At 49.6% G+C, this 25,045-nt stretch overlaps 2 protein-coding genes across 3 annotated transcripts; one reads left to right on the top strand and one right to left on the bottom strand.

The window, feature by feature from the left end:
- Positions 1 to 3,668: 3,668 nt before the first annotated feature.
- Positions 3,669 to 8,403, bottom strand: LOC114705364 (MAD2L1 binding protein). Its single transcript, XM_028887240.2, has 3 exons — positions 8,296 to 8,403; positions 7,618 to 7,886; positions 3,669 to 4,560 (listed from the first exon to the last, which is right to left on the bottom strand). The coding sequence occupies exons 1-3, from the start codon at positions 8,348 to 8,350 to the stop codon at positions 4,048 to 4,050; spliced, it is 837 nt and encodes a 278-aa protein (XP_028743073.1). The 5' UTR covers positions 8,351 to 8,403; the 3' UTR covers positions 3,669 to 4,047.
- Positions 8,404 to 14,102: 5,699 nt separating this feature from the next.
- Positions 14,103 to 23,289, top strand: Gtpbp2 (GTP binding protein 2). Of its 2 annotated transcripts, none has more exons than XM_037199589.1 (12): positions 14,103 to 14,392; positions 17,676 to 17,702; positions 18,201 to 18,385; positions 18,700 to 18,808; positions 18,976 to 19,173; positions 19,441 to 19,615; positions 19,764 to 19,983; positions 20,283 to 20,418; positions 20,570 to 20,628; positions 21,191 to 21,362; positions 21,675 to 21,839; positions 22,039 to 23,289. In XM_037199589.1, exons 1-12 carry the CDS (start codon positions 14,291 to 14,293, stop codon positions 22,213 to 22,215), a joined length of 1,725 nt encoding a protein of 574 aa, XP_037055484.1. In that variant the 5' UTR covers positions 14,103 to 14,290; the 3' UTR covers positions 22,216 to 23,289. The 2 variants fall into 2 exon arrangements, with proteins under 2 accessions (XP_037055484.1, XP_028743053.1); XM_028887220.2 differs by lacking the exon at positions 14,103 to 14,392 and adding an exon at positions 15,563 to 15,849.
- The last annotated feature ends 1,756 nt before the right edge of the window (positions 23,290 to 25,045 follow it).

Here is a 25,045-nt window from a genome sequence, read left to right as displayed (position 1 = left end):
GGCGTGACTGAGCTTTTTATTTCTGGATTCCTTCAGGGAAGACTCATGAACTCAAAATGCTCTGGGCCTCCACGCCAAGCCCATAGAGAAATGTGTCTAAATCACTCAGCTAATTGCTTTGTTTTGATTGCCTGAGCATTGTTCATCATGGCTTTTTAAATGAGCACTTGAAGACAGCTGACCTGGCTGATAGGTCTTTCATTTCAAAACAATTTATGAACCCATTCACAACTTCCCTGCTCTCTGGTCCCCCATTCACAACTTCCCTGCTCTCTGGTCCCCCCCATTCACAACTTCCCTGCTCTCTGCCCCCCATTCACAACTTCCCTGCTCTCTGCCCCCCATTCACAACTTCCCTGCTCTCTGCCCCCCAATTCACAACTTCCCTGCTCTCTGGCCCTGCCCTTAACAACTTCCCTGCTCTCTGCCCCCCATTCACAATATCCCTGCTCTCTACCCCCCCCATTCACAACTTCTCTGCTCTCAGGCTCCCCATTCCCAGCTCTTGTCAGAGCCCCTCCAGCATTTCCTGCCCTACTTTGGCAAATAGCACAATTCTTCTGTAAAGAAATACTATCCAGCCGGGTGGTGGTGGCGCACACCTTTAATCCCAGCACTAGGGAGGCAGAGGCAGGCGGATCTCTGTGAGTTCGAGGCCAGCCTGGTCTCCAAAGCGAGTTCCAGGAAAGGCGCAAAGCTACAAAGCTACACAGAGAAACCCTGTCTCGAAAAACCAAAAAAAAAAAAAAAAAAAAAAAAAAAAAAAAAAAGAAAGAAAAGAAATACTATCCAAAAAAAGCAACAGTCTGGCTGCTGGGATACATATATATCAGGTGATTTCAACATAGGATACAGCTCAAACACCTTGTTTTCACCGGTTCTGGATTTACCTCAGAAACCGGAATCAAGGAAGGGGGAGTCTCAAAGCTTTGTAATGCGCTCATTTGGAGCAGGAATAACCCTGACTGTTCCAGAGAAAAACCACACTAACGTCCCAGCACAGGGAAGCAGCTGCAGGTCGGTGAACAGGTTTGAATCCATGCTTCACCACATAGGTGAACTCATCTCCCCAAACCTCATCCATAATGGAGCAGTTGTGAGACCAAAACAGAAACAATCTGCCTTGCAAGTTAGTGTGAGACCAAAACAGGAAAAATAGACCTTCCAGGTTAAGGGTTCTGTTTGCAGTGAAGACAGTCAAGAATAAGTTTGTTTGTCCTGGCTTAAATCCTTGCAAATTAAGGTTTCTATTTCTATTCATAATAAAGAATAAGTTCCTGTTTGTCCTGGGTTAAATATTTGCAAATTAAAATTTCTACTTGTAATTAAGTTCCTGTTTCTTAGATCTGATGTAAACTGCAAACCATGTTTTTGATCTACACTAAGCTTGTGACCCCATGCACATGATGTATATACCCTTACTCTTGTTCCTCCCCTTTCTAACAATGGATAAAAGCTGACTCTCTCGCCCTGTGAACATGTTATCTCTCCTAGAAAAAGGGCTTCAAGAGGCCCATAAGGGCTGCTCTCTAAAATTCTGATTTAGGGAAAGGCAGCCAGACTGGCCAGACTGGCCAGTCCCAGCATATCCCAAAATACAGCTTGCTTTAACCAGACAATCCTGAACTTGGTTTTTCTCCTCACAATTCTCAGGTTTAACATAGTAACACATACATGTAAGTTAACATTAAATAATGTGTATAAGTACCTTTTTTTCCTTTTTGGTTTTTTGAGACAGGTTTCCTTTATGTAGTCCTGGCTATCCTAGAACTTATTTTGTGGGCCAGGCAGGCCTTGAACTCACAGAGATCTGCCTGTCTCTGCCTTTCAAGTGCTGGGATTAAAGGCGTGCACTACCCCCACCCAGCCCTGTGTGTAAGTGCTGAACATAGTATACAGACACAAGGAGCCTGGGGCAAATGCACGAACAAGATTGTGGGAATGGCCTCCATTGTGGGCATTGCAGAGGGGCATACCGAAGTCTGTAGAATTGAAATGCCATCATGCCTGCATGTGGAATTCACATACTTAAGACATGAAGGTGAGAGAGGTCATGTTATCTATTTGGGGAAAGCAGAAGGGAGAGTTTGGGATGAATATGATCAAAAAGTGTGGGGGGGGCGGGAGGCTTGCCACAGGCTCCCCAAGACTAGACTTTCAGCTTCCAAAACATTTAAAAAGAAACAAAGTAAAAACTTGGCCTGGTAGCCTATAACCTTAGTAGGCAGAGGCAGGAGGTCAGGAGCTCAAGTTCTATGCCATATATCAAGTTCAAGTAACATGAAACTGTTTCAAAAACAACTTTTTTTAAGAAACAAAAATAAAGCTTAGTATATGTGTTACTGTGTCTCAAGCACTTCGCCCACATCTCCCTAACAACTTGGCACATGCATCTCCCTCAGCAGTGGGTTTCTGTCCTGACTTGCTGCCAGGATCGAGGGAAGGGCCATTTTTGCCCAGGGCAATGGCAGCAGCCGTCAAGCTGTAGAGACAGGCTGGACAGAAGCTCCAGAAGGACAGGGACACAGGGAGAAAACCCCTCAGAATTCTGGGGCCGTCTGGGGAGCCTGAGCCCACAGTTCCGCCTGGCTCTGGGAAGAGCCTCTTGGCTTTCTGTTTTCAGCCTACTCTCTTTGTCCCCTTCCTCTGAAATTTGTTTCTCACATCTGAAGAGCAGAATTGATCCGGTTTACCCGAAGCACTAAGACTTCAGAACAGCTAGAGAGAGGTTGCAGGGCCTCACCCAGCTCAGCTCCCGGTGCTGGGCACATGCACATGGCACACACTAAACCTCATCCACAGGTGACTTCATCAGCCTGAATACTACAACACCCTCTGGTCCCAGCTGACCACCAGCACAAGCTGACACTAGGCTCCAGGGACCAGTTTTTAAATAGGGCTGTGGTTCCTGCTCTCTGAGCTGGAACCATCTTTGTGGGGGTCCTCTGCACACTCCTGCAGCACATGTTTAGAGTCCACCACAGACCAGGCCCAGGCCAGATGGTTCCCTACGTCCTTGGGCTCTCAGTGAGTGGCCTGCCAAGCCAAGTTCCTTAACAGGATTTTGCCTCCAGTAAAAGTGACCTTTGCTTTGAGCATACAGAATTTAAGGGTCAAAGATCACACAGTATGTGCCAAGAAAGAACGTTGGTTAGAAGTTAATGGACAGGAACTCTAGGCCAAGCTCTGTTATCAACTCCCTCCTAGAACCTTAACCAAGTCACTTAAACTCCACAGACCAGGACTGATAAAGAGGGAAAAAGTCACAGGTAAAAATCGTGGACCCCTGAAGTAGAAAAGCCCAGACAAAAACAATGGCTTGCTATTGCAGAGATGCACACCGGCAAGCACATTCTGAAGAGGATGAAGATCACAAGTATGAGGCTAACCTGGCACCTTTAGTGCCAGGAATGTAGCTCAGTTGACAGAGCATCTGCCTACCATGAATGAAGCCCTGGTTTCCAACCCCAGCACCAAGTGACCCTGGTATGGTGTGGCAGCACACGCCCAGAATCCCAACATTTGGGAGGTAGGGAAGGAGAATTAGGCGGCCATGGTTGTCCTCTCCTACACCCAGCACATTCACAGCCAACCTAGGATACAGAAGACTTTCTCAAAATCAAAAACAAAACAACAACAAAAACCCCTGAGCCTCAAGCCAAACAGTCTAAGTTAAAAGTGTTAGGAAAATTTAATACAACTCCATTCATTTTGTATTTAAATTCATGAGTCACACCCACATTATGACCCTGGTAACAACAGTTCTGAAGTCACACATAAAATAGAGAAGGGCCATCTCCATGCTTTCTAATCTCAAACAGAACTACCGGGCCCAGAGGCCTCTGGGAGTCAATCGTTGATTCAGGGACTTTGCTTGATGATTATCACAGTCTTGGCCACATACCATCAGTCACCAGGCAGTCTGGGGAGAGGAGGCATACTGCCAGCACAGAGCCCTCCTCCCTCACCAGGAAGCAGCTTCAGTTCCAAACAAGAGGTGGGTGCCTTGGCAGCAGAGGGGAGAATTCAGCCACTGTCCTCATTCAGTCACTCATGGAAACCTTTAAGTGTCACGGGTGCCTGGAACCAAACGTAATCCTCGGAGGCCACGGCTGGGATGGAAGGTCTGCCACAGGACAGCGTCACAGTGAGTTTGTGGCCCCGGCTGGGCACTCGGTAGTTGAGCTTGGGTCGAAACCAATCTTCTCCACAGTCACGGTGCCCCTGCACCATGACAATGGTGCCCATGAGCGGAGGAACCTGCAGCTCACTAAAGGCATCGGCCATGAAGATGGCTCGGAAGAGACGACGCAGACAAGCGGCCGTGCTCAGGCTCTGGTCCACGCTGAAGGGGGCCAGCCGGGACAAGTCAAGTTCGTAGAACTCCTTGGGGCTGAGGGCATTGCCTCCGAGAAGGATCAACACTCGTGGTACTAGTGTTCGGGCAAAGAAGTCCTCTAGGTGACTGAGGACACTCTCCAGTTCTGCCAGAGCCTGCTGACATTTCCTGCTGCTCACCTCAGTGGTGATCCGAGGTTTCTTCCTTGCGGTGTCCTCTGACTGTAAAGACAAAGAATGATGGGAGAAAAGGACAGGGTACAATGAAGTGAATTGGCCTTTGGAGGAAGCCATGGAGATGTGTAGACAAACAGGATTTCTGATCCTGGGTTCAAATGTATACCCCGTACCAACTACAATTCTCTGCCTTGAACAGGAAAGATGGTATTGAAAGCTGGAGGGCATCACAACATAAGCAAGGAAATAGTCGGGGGGGGGGGGGGGGGTGAGATGGCTCAGCAACCAAAGGGGCTTGCTGCACAAGCCTGGCAGCCTGAGTTCAATCCCCAGGACCCAAGTAAAGACGGGAAAGAATGACTCCCTTTGACTTCCATTGTGGTATACACAGACACACACAGACACACAGACACACACAGACACACACACACACAGAGCAATAAAAAATTTAGAAAACAAATAGTAAAAGACTTTGTGGCATAGACAAAGGTAGCAATTTTTTGTTGTACAGGGAGTGTAGGAATGAATGAGGACTACTTGGTTTAATCAAGATAATTCTAGAGTAGGCCTTCCAACTGAACACATGGTTACTGAGGCCAGAGAGACGGCTCCGTGGGGAAAAGCACTTGTTCTGCAAGCATGAGGGTCTGGGTTCAAATCCCCAAGACCCAGGTAAAAAGCAGCATCCAGCATTGTGTGGCAGAGACAAGAAAGTCCCGAGAGCTTGAGGGTCAGTCAGGCAGCTAGGCTAAATGTTCAGCTTCGGATTCAGTGAGTCCCTGTCTCAAGGCAGAGAGCAACACACACACACACACACACACACACACACACACACACACACACACAGCTATTAATACATGCTTCCCCCTAAAATACAGAGTAAATAAATTCAGTAAGGGAAGGAGAAAAAGGAGTGCGTTAGAAAGAACTCCCTGTAGAGAAAGAACTAAAGAATACACAACCTTGGCCAAAGGCAAGAAGCTTCAGAAGATAAAAAGTGGATGGATGGTCCCCACCCCACCAAATTGGGGGGGGGCATTAAGAGTCAAGAGAGCTGATTATCAACTGCTAGTAAAGGAAACAAGAAGCGAGTCTATGTTGCAGAACCCCAGAAAGGACAGGCATGAACCCTAGACAGGGCAGGCACGAACCCTAGACAGGGCAGGCACGAACCCTAGACAGGGCAGGCATGAACCCTAGACAGGGCAGGCATGAACCCTACACAGGGCAGGCATGAACCCTACACAGGGCAGGCATGAACCCTACACAGGGCAGGCATGAACCCTACACAGGGCAGGCATGAACCCTAGACAGGGCAGGCATGAACCCTAGACAGGGCAGGCATGAACCCTGGACAGGGCAGGCATGAACCCTGGACAGGGCAGGCATGAACCCTGGACAGGGCAGGCATGAACCCTGGACAGGGCAGGCATGAACCCTGGACAGGGCAGGCATGAACCCTGGACAGGGCAGGCATGAACCCTAGACAGGGCAGGCATGAACCCTAGACAGGGCAGGCATGGCAGAAAGCATGGGGGTGGAGCTGAACAGGAACCTGTGGGAGGAAAATCTCTGGGGAGAACTTGTAATTCTATATTTGGCGGTTTGTCTTTTTTCTTTTCTTTTCTTTTTATCATTTTTTAAGACAAGCTTGGGCTGGAGAGATAGCTCAGAGGTTAAGAGCACTGGCTGCTCTTCCAGAGGTCCTGAGTTCAATTCCCAGCAACCACATGGTGGCTCACAGCCATCTGTAATGAGACCTAGTGCCCTCTTCTGGCCTGCAGGGATACCTGCGGACAGAACACTATATATGATAAATAAATCTTAAAAAAAAAAAAAAAAAAAAAAAAAGACAGACTCTCACTATGTACGCTGGCTAGCCTGAAACTGCTTATGAAGACCAGGCTAGCCTCAAACTCAGAGATCCACCTGCCTCTGCTAGGTGCTGGGATTAGGGCTCCATACCTGGCCCTCCTATACTATGTTCGGTGAGTTTTCCAAAAGATCACCAAGTTCTCCTTAGTGTTATCAGCTTATAAGGCCCAGGCATCAGACACTGGTTTATCATGAAATATTCACCAGACAGAATAAAAAGTTCCAACATAAACAGCAAACACCAAAAGTCAAAAGAAACAAAGAGGAAAGGTATTCTGGGAGAAAGACCCTGCAAGCAGCAAGAGGGAGAGTGGGAGGGGCCCTTAAAAAACAAAACAAGAGAATCATACGGTCCTGAAGGACAGAGTGGCTATAACCCCAGGATCCATGCTGAAGTGGGAGCAGCATTGAAACTCACAAGCTCTGGGCTGGAGAGATGGCTCAGAGGTTAAGAGCATTGGCTGCTCTTCCAGAGGTCCTGAGTTCAATTCCAGCAACCACATGGTGGCTCACAACCATCTGTAATAAGATCTGGTGCCAACTAGCTGGGCGGTGGTGGCACATGCCTTTAATCCCAGCACTCGGGAGGCAGAGCCCAGCAGATCTCTGTAAGTACGAGGCCAGCCTGGGCTACAGAGTGAGTTTCAGGAAAGGTGCAAAACTACACAGAGAAACCTTGTCTCGAAAAACAAACAAAAAACAAAACAAAACAAAAATCTGGTGCCAACTGTATACATAATAAATAAGTCTAAAAAGAAGAAAGAAAAGAAAAAATTTGTAAGGGAAGGCCAGGTGTGGTGGGGAAGTTAAGGCAGGCAGTTCTCTGGCCTTATTTACATAGTGAAATCCTGTTTCCTAAAAATAAAAAATTGCAGGGCCAGCCTGGGCTACCAAGTGAGTTCCAGGAAAGGCACAAAGCTACACAGAGAAACCCTGTCTCAAAAAATAAATAAATAAATAAAAATAAAAATAAAAAATTTAGAGGGCAAATTCATGATGTCCTCATACAACACATAATAGGAAGAGTCTCAGAAACAGAACAAGAGAAAAGGAAAGACCACCAAGACCCAAGTGGGGAGAAAATGAGGAAAGGAAGCCTTTGCAAAGGCTTAGGCTTCTACAGAAGCTGAGGATTTCTTAGATCACTTTGCTACTTGGCCACCATCTAAGAGCCACGAAGCCTTCCCACCAATTTCCTTCCAAAGCCCGTTGCCCCCCGTTGCCCACCTGGGGAGAAGAAGATTTTCGGTAGAAGTGCTTAAGCTGTTCATAGGGCAGAGGGAGCTGTTGGCGTTGGTACATGACGTGCTTTAGAAGTTCACAAGTAAACTGACAGCAGCCTTCCTGGCTCACAGGCCCAGGGAACACCACCGGCACCAAGTCTCTTGGGCAAAAGGGCTCCGAAGAATTGGAAGGTTCCTGGGCTGACGTGATGACCATCTCAGGATCTACCTGGGGAGCATGAGTTTCTTCCGACTTCTCATACCAATCCAAATCTAGTCCGTGAATGAAAGAGTAGAGGGAGAGGGGGATCAAAATCAACACCAGTCTCCTAGTTCCCAGGGTTCACATCGGCAGACACCCCCATAAACCCTGGACAGTGACAGGAGACGACGCTGGCTGGGGGCGACTAAAGTGACATCGGAACAGGAGGGGGCTTTCGGAGGCAGAGACTAAGGCTTCACTATGAAGTGTGGAGTGAGGGCCAGCACACCCAAAAGGGCTCGACAGGAGAGGCTACTCCACCCAAAGCGAGGAAGTGACCCACAGAGCCAGCTCGGGCCGGGACGCGGGGAACCAAGGAGACGGGGAGGAACGGCGGAGAAAGCGCCAGCCGCTAAAGGCCTCCGGGGAGGTAGCAGCAGGGAGGAAACAGGCCCCCAAGTTCTGGATCCCGCGCCTTACCGGGGGCGGCCGCAGGAGACAGCTCAGAGGGAACCTCTGGCCCGGGCGCAGCCATAGTTCCTGCCTGCTCAGTCGCCCTGCGGTTAAAATAGACGCCGCGCGGAGCATCAAGGGAAGTTTAAGCTGCACTTCCGGCTCCTACGGGCCGGAAGGGACTCTGCGCGGCCTCTGGGCGGTGGAGGCTGGAGTTGGCTCAGTTGAACCACACCCTGGGAAGGGCACGCTTGGCTCTCCCCACCTAGGCGACCCTCGGGTCCTCGGGGCGGCCTTCCTAAGGGCGCACCCTTTCCCGCCAGTTCACTGCGCACCTCCCTGTGCGCCTCCTTCGCCAGGCCCTGTCCTAGGTGCTGGAGACGCAGCCGCGGTCAAGGCAATCTCCCGCTCCATTAGACAGTGGGCCTGTGCAAGGACTGTGGGCAAGAGCGGGTTGGGGAGGGTTAGTTAGGGTGGTCCCGGAATGTATGCCCTGTGACCTATAGGTAAAGTTAGCTAGGTACAAAGGATGAGCCTATTGTTTGAGAGCTTGAGAGACAATGTTCTCTGTTCAAGGACTAGAAGAAATTCATATTATAAAGGGTTAAGGTTTTGCGGGGCGATGGCGCGCACGACTTTAATCCCTGCACTCAGGAGGCAGAGGCAAGCAGATGTCTGTAGGAGCGAGTTCCAGGACTGCCAAGGCTAACAGGGAAACTGTTTCAAAAACAGCAACAAAGACAAAACAAAAAAAGAGTTAAGGTTGGTTTTTTGTTTGTTTTTTGGAGGGGGTTTGGTTTTCCGAGACAGGGTTTCTCTGTGTAGCTTTGCTCCTTTCCTGGAACTCACTCTGTAGCCCAGGTTGGCCTCGAACTCACAGAGATCCGCCTGGCTCTACCTCCTGAGTGCTGGGATTAAAGGTGTGTGCCACCACTGCCTAGCAAGTTTTTCTGTTTAGGACAGTGAGGAACCCTGGGAAGCTTGCCACCAAGCCCGATGGCCTGAGTTCAAACAGGACCCACAAGGTGAAAAGAAAGAACAGACTCCCCGCACACCACGCTGGGACAGGCTCACACACAGACACAAATCGCGGAAGCACTGTTAAGGGGCCTGCAAGCAAGATGGCTGAGAAGGTAAAGGCACCTGCAGCCAGAACTGATGGCCTGAATTCCATCCTCTGCCTCCACCCAAGCAACACACACACACACACACACACACACACACACACACACACACACACTCATTTTAATTTACACTTTGTAAACAGAACCTTTACACTTACTACAGTGTAGAGACTGACTTTCAGGGAAGATGAGGCAGCCTTATCAGTTAGAGGTTGTGACTACAGTGGTCCAGAGCTTGGTGAAAGAGGCTGGAACTAGGGAAATTTTGTTTGATACAAAGTCTTACTATGTAGCTATGGCTGGTCCAAAACTCAGAGATTTGCCTACCTCAGCTTTCCAAGTGCTGGGATTGCACCCCCACATCCATCCCACCTAATATTTATTTGACATTGAGTAGATAGCTATAAAAAAAAATGAGCATACAGCTGGGAAGTGGTGGCACACACCTTTAATCCCAGCAGGCAGATCTCTGAGTTCAAGGCCAGCCTGGTCTACAGAGTGAGTTCCAGGACAGCCAGGACTATACAGAGAAATCCTGTCTTGAAAAAAACAAAACAAGAAACCCAACAAAAAAAAAATGGTCATACAAATCAAACATTTGATGATAATAAATCAAAGAAGTTTGTTTTAAACTTGGCTGGGGATACGGTTCAGCTTGTAGAATGCGTGAACCCTGGGTTTGATACCCAGAACTACAAAAGATGCCATCCATCCCAACCTAAGTGGCTAAGAAACATGTAAATAGATTCCTAGAACAGTTCTTTGGTATACATATAATTTTACCATTTATTAGAGACAAAAGAAAATTTGCCTACTAATGAAACGGACATGCTTGTTCCTCTAATACAAAGATATACTGAGGAAGTCGGATTTTTCTTTGGATTGCCAGCTCACAAATAATGACACAAAGACTTATTATTAATTATGAAATCTTGGCCTTAGCTTAGGCTTGTCCCACTAGCTCTTATAACTTAAATTAATCCATTTATTTTAGTCTATATTCTGTCTCATGGCTCATTACTTGGTTGAGGCCAGCCTGGTCTATAGAACTAGTTCCAGGATAGCCAGGGTGACACAGAGAAAATCTGTTTTTGTCTAGGGGGGACAAAGGGTGTCTTGTTGTGGAATATTATTTTAAGATGGGTTACATTTGTTTATGCTGTGAAACATTTGTTTAATGATGCAAAGATGTGTTGCATTCTTTTATGTTGTATTTGTTTAACTCTGTGAAGCTGTGTTACTTTGCCTGTCTAAAACACCTGATGGTCTAATAAAGAGCTGAATGGCCAATAGTGAGGCAGGAGAAAGGATAGGCGGGGCTGCCAGGCAGAGAGAATGAATAGAAGGAAGAGGAAAGAGTGAGAGGAGGAGGAGGAGGAGGAGGAGGAGGAGGGCTCCAGGGCCCAGCCACCCAGCTACACAGCAAGCCACAGACTAAGAAGTAAAGAAAGAGATACAGAAATAGAGAAAGGAAAGAGCCCAGAGGCAAAAGGTAGGTGGGATAATTTAAGAAAAGCTGGCAAGAAACAAGCCAAGCTAAGGCCAGGCATTTATAAGAAACAATAAGACTCCATGTGATTTATTTGGGAGCTGGGTAGCAGGCCCCCTAAAAAAATAAAGAACAGAAAGAGTAAGAGTAAAAAAATCCAACAACAGTGTCTCGAATATAGTTTAATGTAATGTTAGGTTTGAAGAGGAGAAGAACTAAAAAGTCACCCTCAGGAAGACAAGCACAGCCTCGCAATGGCTTGAGATCTCAGCACCTAGGAGGTAGAAACGGTAGGGTGGAGACTTTGAGGCAAGCCTGGAATACATAGACCCTGTCTTATGTGGGTTCCAGGAATGGAATTCCAGTCACCAGACTTGAACAGAAAGTGCTTTACCCACTGAATCTTCTCGGTGCCCCTCAAGACCCTTTCTTAAAAAAAAAAAAAAAAATGAAAAAGAAAAAGACAAGCAGGTTTCTGACTTTAGCATCCATAGGACTGACCAGCTGTATAATGAATGACAAAATATGAGATGTAGGTATCTTAGAAAAGAAGGAGAAAAGATAAGCTCAGCTTTTCATAGGGAGAGTTTAATCTCTCTTGGATACAGTAGGAGTATATTTAGAATATACTCTATTTAGAATATTGGCAGGTATGAGGGAGTCCTCGATATGAACTCAGATTTTATGACCCAGAGAAGATATTGAAAACAGAGAGGGAGCTGGCTCCTGAGACATTAGTGTTTATAGGATCATGGGAGGGAAAAGAACCAGTGGAAGCCCCCAAGGAATGCTGAGAAAATAGAAGAAAGAGACAAGTGCCAGGTCACAGATCAAAACTAGAGTTTGTTTCAGGCAGTAGGAACCAGAGGTCAAAATATACTGTAATAGCACAATGATTAATATATTGTGGTGGGGGCTGGAAAGATGGTTCAGTGGTTAAGAGTACATACTGCTCTTGCAAAGGTCTCAGGTTCAGTTCCCATCAACCACTCAAAGTGGGTCACAATCAGCCTCAGGGGATTGGAGACCCTCTGCTAGCTTCTAAGGGCATCGAACTCATTTGTACTAATCAACTCACACACTTACACAACAACAACAACAAATACTGTGAAGATGGACATAGTGGTGTGCATCATTAATTCTAGCACTTGGGAGGCAGAGGCAACTGGACAGCTGAGTTTGAGGCAAGCTTGTTCTATAGAGTGAGTTCCAGGACAACCAGAGCTACACAGAGAAACCCAATTTCTTAAAAAAAAAAAAGGGGGGGGGATAATATGGTGTTGAGCTGGAGGTGTAGCTTAGTGGTAGAATGGTTACCTAGCACACATGAGACTCTTGGTGCAGGTACTGTGTGGGAAATTGATAATAGGATAAAAGAATTTAAAAGTTAGGAACCCAAATCAGATAGGTGCATATGTAGATCTTAGTATACGATGGTGGCAACTTTTTCAAGTAAAGAACACAAGACAAAGCCAGGTCTGGTGCTGAAGGCCTATAATCCCAGCTAGTGAGGCAGGTGGATCACAAGTTCAAGACTAGCCTGGACAACCTAGCAAGGCTCTTTCTCAAAATAAAAAGTAAAAAAATAGGGTTGGGGATATAGGTGTACAGTAGAATGCTTGAGAAACAGGAATGGGGGAGATCCATTAAAAAAAATTGCCGGGCGGTGGTGGCACACGCCTTTAATCCCAGCACTCGGGAGGCAGAGCCAGGTGGATCTCTGTGAGTTCGAGGCCAGCCTGGGCTACCAAGTGAGTCCCAAGAATGGCACAAAGCTACACAGAGAAACCCTGTCTTGAAAAACCAAAAAAATAAAAAAAAAATAAATAAATAAAAATAAAATTAGGCCAGGCGGTGGTGGTGTGCGCCTTTAATCCTAGGGAGGCAGAGGCAGGTGGATTTCTGTGAGTTGGAGGCCAACCTGGTCTACAGAGTGAGTTCCAGGACAGCCAGGGTTACACAGAGAAACTCTTGTCCCAGAACACACACACACACACACACACACACACACACACACACACACACACACACCAAAAACAAAAAATACCTGAAAATCACTGCAGGAAGCTAGCAAATTAGCACAGTGGAAGAGTCTGTGCCTATTAAGCACCGAGGCTCTGGGTTCAATTGTTAGTATAATTAAAAAAGCAGGGCCAGCAAGATGGCTTAGTGGGTAAAGCCACTTGCTGCCAAGTCTGAATTCAAGTCCCAGAACCCATTGGATAGGGCAGGGGATTCCTGCAAGTTGTCCTCTGATCTCCACATGTACATAGTGTACACATCATAATGTACACAAATGCACGTGGACTAAGCAGAATTTAATGCATTTAACTTTTAACTGTGTGTATGTCTGTAACTGGGATTGTAAGTGTGGCGTTCTTGGAGGGCAGAAGAGGGGGCCAGGTCCACTGGAGCTGGAGTTCAAGGCAGTGCTAAGTCACCTAACATGGGTGCTGGGAACTGAACTCTGGGCCTCTGGAAAAGCAGCAAGAGCTCTTAACCACTGAGCTATCTCTCTAGTTCCAAGTATAAAAAATTTTTAAATCTCTTCAAAGATATATTGGGTAATAATTTATAACGTAAGAGGTTGATTAAGGATGACTGGAAACCAAGAAAGCAGAGGAAAAGGGTTGTTGTAAGTCAGAACATACAAAGGTGCCATTCACAAAATGCATATGCATACAAAGGTACTACCTATAAAAGCAAATGACTCATTACCCGCTGGGAAAAATATTCACATGTGATGTGTACATAACCACAGTATGTATATATATACAAATACACATCCTATAGCCAACCACCTCATAAGCAACCCATGCAGGAAACTGATCTCTTACATTCCCTCCATTCCCCAGGACCCTGATCTCCTCCTCCTCCTCGCAGACATCCTGTTGGCCTGCTCCTCTGTCAGCCTTCACTTCTGTCTGTGGGTAGGTCAGTGGTTCAAGAATGGGTTATCCCCTATCACCTCTTAAAAGAAGGTCTCCACTAAGGGGATATGGGGATTGGACTGGGTGGAATGAAATTGTGTGTTAAAAGTGGACTGCTGGAAGATCGCTGGATATTTAAAAAAAAACAACGTTATCCATTCAGTGCAGCAGGTTCCGCTGTTGAGGGCAGCTGTTTTGGCCCAGGGCTGCTAGTAGTGATAAGGTGTGGGTGTGGGTGGGGTATACCTCTACGTTTCAGTTCCCATCCTTTGGGATCTCTTGGGTTCTTCAGTCTCAGTCTCTAAAAACAGTTTTCCTGATCTTCCTGGGCTCCCAGCTAAGGCTGTCCTCAACCATACAGGACATACAGAAAAGACACCTGCTTTCCTCCCTGAAGACCCACGCAATTGGCTAGACCTTCAAGGCCTTTTTTTTTCAGATTTTGGTTCTTCTGATCTAGCAGGTGTGGAAGTTACCTAATGTGGACAGCAACTACATGCTCAATAGACCCATCTTCTTCCATGTGGACCTATGAAGACACACACTCGACGGGGTCTGAACTCCTGCAGAGAGTACCAGAGGTAAGACACTGTTGCTGTTCCTACTTTACCGAGGAAACTTTAGAATTCTGGAGGCAAAAGCTGTTTAATTTCTTGTCTATGTATGAACACCTGGTTGTTTGTGCAGAGAGGTGAGTGGATACACTGTGAGTCATGGGATAACTACGGAGCTAGGATTTGAACCCTGGCGTCCTGACTCTTGACCATGCAATTCTGTTTCTCCACTCTGTCCCTTTGGTGCCTTTTGTACACTGGTTTATGTCGCTTCCAGAGTTCTAAAGGACAGGAGAGACGACTTGGCTAGAAAGGCAAGTCAACAATTCCCTGGGGCCCTCGGACAAGTTTCTATTCTTGGCCACTTACCCCGCCCCCTGGTGGTTGACGTGTCTGGAACCCCAGCTCCGCCCTTCAAGTAGGGGCCAGCCCCTCCTCCCGACCAGTTTTAAACTAAACTCGTTCTTCCCGGATTGGTTCAACATCAAAACATAGGGGAGGAGAGATACTTGCTGTAGGCATCCTCAAACCCCTAAAGCAGCAGGCTGGTTTATGGGTTCTGGACACGTGTCTGGCCACCGCGCTGCCTGGGGCTGTTAAAACCAGCCCCCGGCCTGTGCCAGCCAAGTAATAAAGCAGTGACTACGGTGCAAGGGTGGCATAATCATCGTCACAATAACAGCTCTAATTATGCTATAACTACCATCTGCCTCCGCCCTGGCTTTTGCCCTGACTCACTCGACAGCACGCCAGCTGTCAGGGAAGAAACTGAGGCAGAAGTGGAGCCAGCAGGCTGTCAGGTCCAACTGTCCTGAATTTTAACTTGTCGTCTGGAATCCGCGCTGAGCAGTCAAACCCAGTTCGATTCTGATATGAGCCCTTTGTCTCCGGTGGCTGTCCTCAATATCAGGCCGCAGGACTTTCCTATTGCCTCTAGAAAAGGGGCCGCTAGCCGACCAGGGAATGGAATGCGGACTACAACTCCCTTAGGCTTTTGCGCGCAAGGCGCGCCTGCTACCCACGCCCCCGAAACCACCTGCGGCCCCCGTGTAGTGATGCTTCCTGGGAATTGTAGTTCGGGCTCACATTCTTTAATACGAAATCTCAGGCCCGCGGACTCAATATCCCTTGATGCTCTGCGGCTTTTTCTGACGCGACCAGGAGGCCAGGGAGGCAGGGGCGTGGCCTGCGCTGGGCCACACCCCGCTCTCCTCCGGCTGGCCCGACGCGGCGGTGGCAGTAGGGGCGGCGGCAGTGGCGGGGGGGAGGGGTCGGGCGGGGGCTGGTGGCAGCGGCGGATGGACTCGCGGGTATCGGAGCTGTTCGGCGGCTGCTGCCGGCCCGGAGGAGGCCCGGCCATGGGCGGAAACCTCAAAGCTCGGGGGGCCGGCGGTAGCAGCAGTTGCGGGGGCCCAAAGGGGAAGAAGAAGAACGGAAGGAACAGAGGAGGTAAAGCCAACAACCCTCCGTACCTGCCCCCAGAGGTGAGCACCTGAAGAGTGGCGGGGCCGTAGGAAACTACTCCTTCCGGTCCCCGAGACTCCAGGGAGGCGGGACAGAGATAATTAATCCCCCTTTCCGGTGTCAGGACCCCAGGGAGGAAGGACTGGGGAAGAGAACCCCTCCTCCTGTCTCAGGACCCTTTAGAAAAGGTGCGTCAAGACTAGACGATCCTCTTCGGTGTCAGGACTTCGGGAAGGGACTGCCCCTTTCACTAATGTAACCTTTGGAGAAGTGGAGACGGGAATCCTATCCCCTTAAGAAGAGCAGAGGGTGTCTGATCCCTACCTACGCCAGGAGCGGGGAAGGAACACTGTACTGGGATAAGAAGGCAGGCAGAGTGACCACCGCTGTTCTAAGCTTGGTTCACAGGGAGAAGAGGAGTAGCCAGGACAAGAGCAGTGTGTTCCCTCTCTACCTCTCGGTACTCATACACACAACCGGAGAACAGTTAGACTAGCCCTCTGCCCTTCCCTCGTCCTGTTGCGGGGTGGAGACAGGAGAGCCCCCATATACCCACTCCATGAGTCCTTAAGGCAAAGATTACTTTCCTTCCTCTTTAGATAGGATAACCCAGCTAGCTGATCAGTGGTGGCGCACACCTTTAATCCCAGCACTCAGGAGGCAGAGGCAGGAGGATCTCTCTGAGTTCCATGCCAGCCTGGTCTACACAGCGAGTTCCAGGACAGCCTGGTCTACACAGAGAAACCTTGTTTCAAAAACAAAAGATAGGAGAACCCAAAGTGGGAAGGGTTATCAGACTTTTAAGTATATACCAGAGTTAACCAGAGTGTGGTTCTGGTCATAGAATTTCTGATCCTCTAGGTGAATTTCTGACCCTCTAGCCCAGTGAATTTGGCATTTCTTACAAGCTAATGTTGTCGGTCCCAGAACCACACTCTGAGAACTATTGGTGTAGATTATCTTTATCTCATCTGTAAAGTCAACTATCCTAATTGGTCATCTTCAACAGAAGAATAAAAAGGTTTCTTTGTTGCTGAGAAAAGAGCTTCTGCACACTCTATGGGGTTAGATTATGGGTAAAGACTCCTCTAGGGACTGTAAAGATGGCATGATCACAGAAGGGGAAACAGAATGAAATGGCCAGAGAGGAGGAATGCAGAAGTGCAATATGAGCAGATCTCCTAACCTTTTGTACAGGGGGTGGAGGGTGGGGTGAGCACACAGCCCAAAAGGTGGCTGCTGTGAGAAGAACTTAGGCGTTCAGAGTTTCACCTCAACTGAGGAATGAACAGGAGTAAAAGGCACAGTCAGTTCAGTTTGTGGGGTCTGTCCCTTTAATACATTTCTTGTTTCTTTTGTCTGTGTAAGCCCCAACTTTGGAGTTCTGCTCCTCTCTCTCGGGCCTCCTCCTCAGTCAGTTTGTAGTGACCCGTGCTGAGCTCACACTTTGGCTCTGGTCCAGAGTCACTTGTAGCCTCTTACACTTGATGGCATCAGCTGAGAGGGATGGGCAAGAAGGAAGTGGTGTCTACCAGATCCGTGTCAGTCAACAACCTGAACACAGAAAGAAACCAAAACCAAAGCAGCCAGACTGAACAGCAGTGTTAGACTGGGGGGGCGCGGGCGATCTGGCATCTAGAACGGACATGCTGGATCTAGGATCCTGTCCTTGCATAAATGGGTGCTTTGCAGTGTCTTTAGAGGCCACATTAGAGCTTGGCAGATTCGACCATGGGCAGGTGCCACTGTGGCTTGCTTCCTGCCTTAGATGCCCGGGGTCACTGGGAATTGAGGAAGTAGGGATTGGGTCTGAACAGCGCACTAACTGCTTCCTGTTTCTTTTCAGGCTGAAGATGGAAACATCGAATATAAAGTGAGTCTTAGGTTGGGGAGGAGAAGGGAATGCCGTAGTTACCCTTGTCAGTGTGAGGTGATTTCTTTGATCTCCCTCCAACTACATGCTGCATGGTATCATGCCGAGCTCTCTGAACCCCACTGTGTCAGGGAGAGACACGCTCACTGCTAGTGTGGTCAGGGGTAAGGGTTTTGTTTTGTTTTTTTGATTCTTAATGTGTGTGTGTGTGTGTGTGTGTGTGTGTGTGTGTGCGTGTGTGCGTGTGCGTGCACGTGCTCAATGTACGTGCTTCTGAGTACCAGTACCTCAGAGGCCAGAATAAGGTGTCATTTCAGGCATCTGTCAGCCACCTGACCTGAGTGTTCTGAACCATCTCTCCACCCCCGGGGGCAGGGGTTTTAAGTGGAAAAGAAAGGTGCTGGTTATCATACAGGACAGGACAGGAAGGGACCACCTTTGGAGTCTGGGAGGAACAACCCTGCTCCCTTCTTCTCATGACCCCACGCCTGTCCCAAGCTGAAGCTGGTGAACCCATCCCAGTACCGCTTTGAGCACCTGGTGACGCAGATGAAGTGGCGCCTCCAGGAGGGACGCGGTGAGGCTGTCTACCAGATCGGGGTGGAGGACAACGGGCTGCTGGTGGGGCTGGCTGAGGAGGAGATGCGGGCCTCCCTCAAGACCCTGCACCGGATGGCAGAGAAGTATGCTTCCTCCTCCCTCTCTCCCCCACGCGTCCCTGGGCAGCCAGGTCCAGAGGGGCTGGGGTTGGGCCGGGTCCCTCCTAGAACAGTCTCTGACAGAAGGTCAGAGTGAGTCCAGGCGGTGCTCTCACTTCCTCACTGTGCCCCGGCTCCCCATTCCTTTCCATCTAAGATGTTTGTTTCAAAAGAGCTGTCCGGGGATGGATTGTACGGTGGTAGGAAGTGAGGTGGTGTCAGGAGCTCTGTGGTCCAGAGCCAGGCTGGATTAGTGGGAATACATGTGAAATATGGCAGCTCTGGCTTTTCTGTGACAGGGTTGGGGCAGACATCACTGTTCTTCGGGAGCGAGAAGTGGATTATGATAGTGACATGCCCCGGAAGATCACGGAGGTGCTGGTACGGAAGGTTCCTGACAACCAACAGGTGAGCACATGCAAAGTCCCACGTTCTCCCTCCCAGTGAAGGCCCCATGGTGTTCTGCTTTTCACCGGCTTAGGATCCTGAGGGTCCGCTCCAGAGAGCATCGGCCCCTTTAGCCTTCAGTGTGAGGTGAAGGATTGGAGAATTCACCTCTGCCCATTTCTTCACAGTTCCTAGACCTCCGTGTGGCAGTCCTAGGGAACGTGGACTCAGGGAAGTCAACCTTGCTTGGCGTCCTGACCCAAGGAGAGCTGGACAACGGGCGGGGCCGGGCCCGGCTCAACCTCTTCCGCCACCTGCATGAGATTCAGTCTGGCCGAACCTCCAGCATCAGCTTTGAGATCCTGGGCTTTAACAGCAAGGGAGAGGTGCATGGGGTCAGCGGGACCCAGTGGGGCCAGACTCTGAGGATGGGCTGGTGGAGGTGAAGGTCAGAGGCTGGGGGCAGGGTACCGAGACCTTGTGGAGAAGTCTGAGGGCACTGTGAACAGCCCTCTCCCTCTTAAAAATCAAGTGAGAATCCACGGAGTGAACTAGAAACTGGGCTCAAGGTTACGGTGAGGCAGGGCTACCTAGGAACTGCTGAAGGGTTGGGGAGGCGCACAGGGACACTGAGAGCCCTGGCCCTGGGCTAGGTGGTGAATTACAGCGACTCACGGACCGCAGAAGAGATCTGCGAAAGCAGCTCCAAGATGATCACCTTCATTGACCTGGCGGGCCACCACAAATACCTGCACACCACCATCTTTGGCCTCACCTCCTACTGCCCCGACTGTGCCCTGCTCCTCGTCAGTGCCAACACTGGAATCGGTACGAGACCCTGAGCAGAGGGGCAGGGCAAAGGGAGGAGCTGACGCTCTTCTGCCCTGAGCCCCCCAGAGCTGGGAGCAACACCAACTCTTCTTTTCCTTCCTCCCAAATTCTCTCTCCTGCCACCTGCCTCCTTTCTGTGAGGTAGCCGGCACCACACGGGAACATCTGGGGCTGGCCTTGGCCCTGAAAGTGCCCTTCTTCATCGTGGTCAGTAAAGTGGACCTGTGTGCTAAGACCACAGTGGAGAGGACAGTACGCCAGCTGGAGCGGGTCCTCAAGCAGCCTGGCTGCCACAAGGTCCCCATGCTGGTCACCTCTGAGGATGATGCTGTCACTGCTGCCCAGCAGTTTGCCCAGTCACCCAAGTGAGCCTGCCTCTCACCCTAAAGCCTTGATGGACAGGGAAGGCTGCCACAGGGTCCAGGAGCATGGTGTCCCACCTCTAGGGCCAGATCCATTCTAGTTCAGTTCTTCAGCTGTTTCAGTTTGGGATTGTGGGAGGGAGTTAACCCGGAGCTTTGCTGATGCCCGGGACCTTGGAGACATTAACTGTCCATATTCCCTGGCTTGCTCAGTCAGAAAGGGGCTGTCTGCTCACCTTTTAATGGGGGGCCTCTGGCCACTGCTGCTAGGACGGTTCTCACGTAGGCATTTGTCCCTACAGTGTCACCCCCATATTCACACTGTCCAGTGTGTCTGGAGAGAGTCTGGACCTTCTCAAAGTCTTCCTGAATATCCTGCCCCCACTCACCAACAGCAAAGAACAGGAGGAGCTCATGCAGCAGCTGACCGAGTTCCAGGTGGTCGGCCTATCAAACAGAAGGGGAACGGGGGGGGGGGGGGGGGGGCGCGGCAGGGCAGGCCCGGTTCTGACAGAGCCCGGGCGAGTGTACGAAGGTTGGGCCTACAGGCCCTGGTGCAGGACACTGACTGAGTTTTCTTTGACTCTAGGTGGATGAAATCTACACAGTCCCGGAGGTGGGGACTGTAGTTGGAGGAACACTTTCCAGGTGACTGTCTTGTTGCTACTCAGCCTGCTCAGCCCTCACCTGTGCACCCCTGTACTTGACCTCTGGCCTGAAGGAGGGAGGCCCTGGGTTGAGCTGAGCTCATGTGCAGGGCGTGATTGTTTGCAGACTAGCTTTCACTCCCAGACTTAGAGGAAGCTTAGAACTCTTGGCTTCTGAGAGAGAAATGGCATTGCTACTTTAGGGAACTCTCCAGGCTCCTAGAGCATGGTCATGGGCTCTAGGGAGAAATGGTGCATTCACCTAACATCTCAAAGCGGGAGATGAGGAAAAGACTCTTAATGAAGCACAGCATGAAACCTAAGGGGGTAACTTGTTCTTTCGTGAGCTGGTGCTAGTCAAGCCACAGCTGTGCCTCTGGCCGCCATTACTGCTGGCCTTCAGAATCTGAGTGCTAGGCTGGACAAGGCAGTCATCTCTACTTCCAGGCTGGAAGTTAGGGTTCTTTTGCCCCAGTTCAAGGGCAAGGGTATTCTGAGTGGCCCTAGCGGAAGAATCGGAGGGACCTGTGCTGATACTGTACTTGCTGCTGTCTGGGCTGCAGCGGGATCTGCCGTGAGGGAGACCAGCTGGTGGTAGGCCCGACAGACGATGGCCGCTTCCTGGAGCTGAGAGTGTGTAGCATCCAGCGCAACCGCTCTGCCTGCCGTGTGCTGCGAGCCGGTCAGGCTGCTACACTAGCCCTCGGAGACTTTGACCGCGCATTGCTTCGCAAGGTGAGGTGGACGAGTGGGTTGGAGAGGGAATGCAAGTGTCTGGAAGATTGGATGCTGAATGAGAAGCATGTGGAGAAACCCAAGGAAACATGGCCTCTAACTCGGGAGTGTAGGCCTGGTTATATAGACTGTTGAAAGGGTTGGGATACTCAAAACACAGGTCCCTAAATTTGGGTGACATGGTCCTCTGGGGCCTTTCTTTGGAGGTATATAGAAGAAAGGGGGATTCAGGAGTTCTGAAGGGTGTAGAGTGGCTGGAAATAGTCTAATGCCAGATCTGCCCTTCTTGGGTCTGCGGCTGTGCCTCCCCAGGGCATGGTGATGGTGAGCCCCGAGATGAATCCCACCATCTGCTCAGTGTTTGAAGCAGAGATAGTCCTACTGTTCCATGCCACCACCTTCCGGCGGGGATTCCAGGTGACGGTACATGTGGGCAACGTACGGCAGACAGCAGTGGTGGAAAAGATCCATGCAAAGGTGAGAAGGACCCAGCCATGTCTCCATTTCTGCAGGGAATGTCCGTGTTCTGTCCCCATACAGGAGGGAGCCCTGCCGTCACACTTGCCTAGAGTTACCTGAGCCCATCCACCTGGGGGCCCCTGCGGTGGGGCCGAGGCTGACAGAGAACAGGGGATGGGAGGCACTGGCCAGGGCTGTGACCACTTTTCTCCCAAAGGACAAGCTGCGGACAGGAGAGAAGGCAGTGGTACGCTTCCGTTTCCTGAAACACCCAGAATACCTGAAGGTGGGCGCCAAACTGCTGTTCCGGGAGGGTGTTACCAAGGGCATCGGTCATGTCACGGATGTGCAAGCCATCACAGCAGGAGAAGCCCAGGCCAGCATGGGCTTCTGAGTCCTCAAAACAGCTCTGCTGCTGTCCCTACAATACATAAGGTGACTTCCAGCCATGCTGCCCACCGTTGGCGGCTCTGTGTGTTAATAGGCTAGACAGAGTGTTGGCTGCCACTTGTTTCGTGCCGCCTTTCTGGAGAGGTGTCAAGCTTGGTGTGGCCAGGGAGAGGCAGTTCAGAGGGAGAAGACAATTGAGGGCAGTTCTCAGCTGTGTGCTCCCTGGTTGGCTCATTAACCCTGGCAGCTGCACGGTCTTGTCTACTGGAGGGAACGATGCATAGCCATCTTGGGGCCACTATCAGGACTGGGCATGACTCACCAGTGTGACCTCTGCACTTCAGGAATTGTCATAACTGGGGTGGCCCTTGAAAGCACTTCTTTTTTATACCTCCTCTCAAGGCCACGTAAGTTGCCCATCTCTACCTGACTGTGGATAAAAGACAGTGCTCCTGGCCATCCAGGGGGCCCAGGGACTGAAGAGATGGCACAGAGACCGTGGAAGACTGTGTTCCTACCCTGTGTTGAGTCCTGATGCATATGCCTGGCTCTGTTTTGTCGTCCTTCACTTACGGGCCATTTCCCCAGATCCTCCTGTTAGAGGCCCACTCGGTGCTATTTGTGGTGCTGGCCCAGGCGTGGGGCTGCCAGGCTGAGGCTTGCTGCACCAAAGGCCAGCTGCATGTCCATCAGTTTCTTTTTCTCTGCAGGCCATCTGTTGGTTTTCATGCTAGATCAAATAGTACGTTTTCCTTTCCCAACCTGGTAGCTGCAGAATCTGACCCACAGTTGTGCATCCTGGCATCCTCATCCCCATTCCTGCTCCCACATAAACTTTCTCTGGTTTTAGTAATTTGTAGTGAGCACCCTCTTCCCTCTGTGGCCGGGAACCAGGAGGAAAGGGAAAGAGATCATCCTAGGCATGGACAACCTCCTTTCCCTTTGCTAGCATCCTGGGTTCCCACGAACTCAGGGATTTGTCGGTTGAAGATTCTCTCTGCACATGTGTATATATATATATGTATATATATTTAAATACACATATATATTGTACAAAATAAAAATGTTTTATTGGACACTCTGTGCTTTTGCTTAAGACCCAGGTTCAGCCTCCAAAGCTAGATTTGTCTCCAGGATTAGAGACAAGTGACACCCTGCCATGGTTGAACTCTGAATTGGGAAAGAAGTCCTCCCTGATCTCAGCGGCCATTCTTTTCATCTCCCCCACAGATGGGCGTTGTGTGTTCTGACTTGTTTTGCATCGTTCTTCAAGTGAGCAGGGTATAAAGTGGAAAGGCCTTTTCGGCTCCAATAGCTGCACTGTACTTAAGTTGTGTACCTGTCAGTGGTAACAAAGGGAGGAGCCCTCCCCTTAGAGTACCAGCCCTTCAGGATGAAGACTCAGAGATGAACGGTAACGCAGTCCTCACACTTCACTCTTAGAGACTAGATTCTTGCAGCATCGAGGCACGTAAGCTAAACCTCAGTCTTCCTGTTTCTGTGTTCAGACTATCATGGATTTTGGAATCCATGCTAACTAGATACTACCATTGAGCTCTATTCCCAGCCTTTCTGACTACCCCATATCAAGTAGGGTCTAAGGCAAAAGTAGGAACTCTTGAATGCTAACCCTGGCAAAGCAAATGATACATGTGGTCTAAAGCCGTATGCAGCGGTCTGCGGCTAGTTTTTGTTTGTTGTTTGTTTTTTTGAGGTAACTCTCTAGCCCAGGCTGGCCTTGAACTATGTAATTGAAGGTGATCTTTTGATCCTTCTACCTCTCAACTGCTGGGGTTACAGGCATGGCTCATGCCTGCTTTTATCCCAGGCTACGATTCAAATCTAGGTCTTCCTGAGTTTTATGCATCAACTGAGCTGTATCTACTTCTAGTACTTTTGTTTTGTTTTGTTTTTGTTTTTTTCGAGACAGGGTTTCTCTGTGTAGCTTTGTGCCTTTCCTGGAACTCGCTTTGGAGACCAGGCTGGCCTCGAACTCACAGAGATCCACCTGGCTCTGCCTCCCGAGTGCTGGGATTAAAGGCGTGCACCACCACCGCCCGGCCTACTTCTAGTACTTTTAGACAGGCTCGTGGTTATGTGGCCTCAGCCTTCTCCCTCAACTAGGATTATGTGCCACCATATCTGACAGGGTTTTTAAAAAAAAAAAAAAAAAAATACCACTCGGGAGGCACAGACAGCCAGATCTCTGAGGAAAGCCTGGTCTACAAAGCGAGTTCCAGGACAGCCTGGGCTACACAGAGAAACCCTGTCTGGAAAAACAGAAAACAAAAAATACCATTGGCTTAACATACTACCAAGAAGCCTGTGGTAAACGTCCCCCTGTATTAGAAGCTGTGAGCAGCGAGGAAGGCAAGGTCATCTCGCAGCACAGTGGTACTTCCCCAACACTGACAAAGGTGTGCCTGTCTGTTCTCCTACGTACAGTAGGGCAGGGCTGCCCAAGAAAACAAGGTATACTGCTGCTCTGCCTGCCACTGGTCCACTCCACCCTCCACATGACTCCGACTTATCTCTAGAAATTCAAGTGACACCTAAGTTTCTTCTAGGTTTCTCTTCTGAGACAAGGTCTCATTGAATTACCCAAGCTGGCCTGGAACTTAACTCCAGGTCCTCCTGCCTCCACCTCCAGAATTCTAGGATTACCACATTGTCACATCTAGCTTGTTACTTCTCTTTTAAAAAGTCATGCTAGGCAAGTACTCTGCCAATAGGTTATATCCCAACCCCCCTTTTAAACCCCCCTTTAAAAATAAAGGTTTAAGATTTATTTATTTTATGTATATGGTGTTCTACCTGCAGGCCAGAGGAGGGCA

The sequence above is a fragment of the Peromyscus leucopus genome, chromosome 16_21 (genome assembly GCF_004664715.2).
Source record: "Peromyscus leucopus breed LL Stock chromosome 16_21, UCI_PerLeu_2.1, whole genome shotgun sequence".
Classification (NCBI taxonomy): Eukaryota; Metazoa; Chordata; class Mammalia; order Rodentia; family Cricetidae; genus Peromyscus; species Peromyscus leucopus.
The sequence above is the reverse complement of the archived record's forward strand: the minus strand, read 5'-3'. Positions and strand labels throughout refer to the sequence as shown.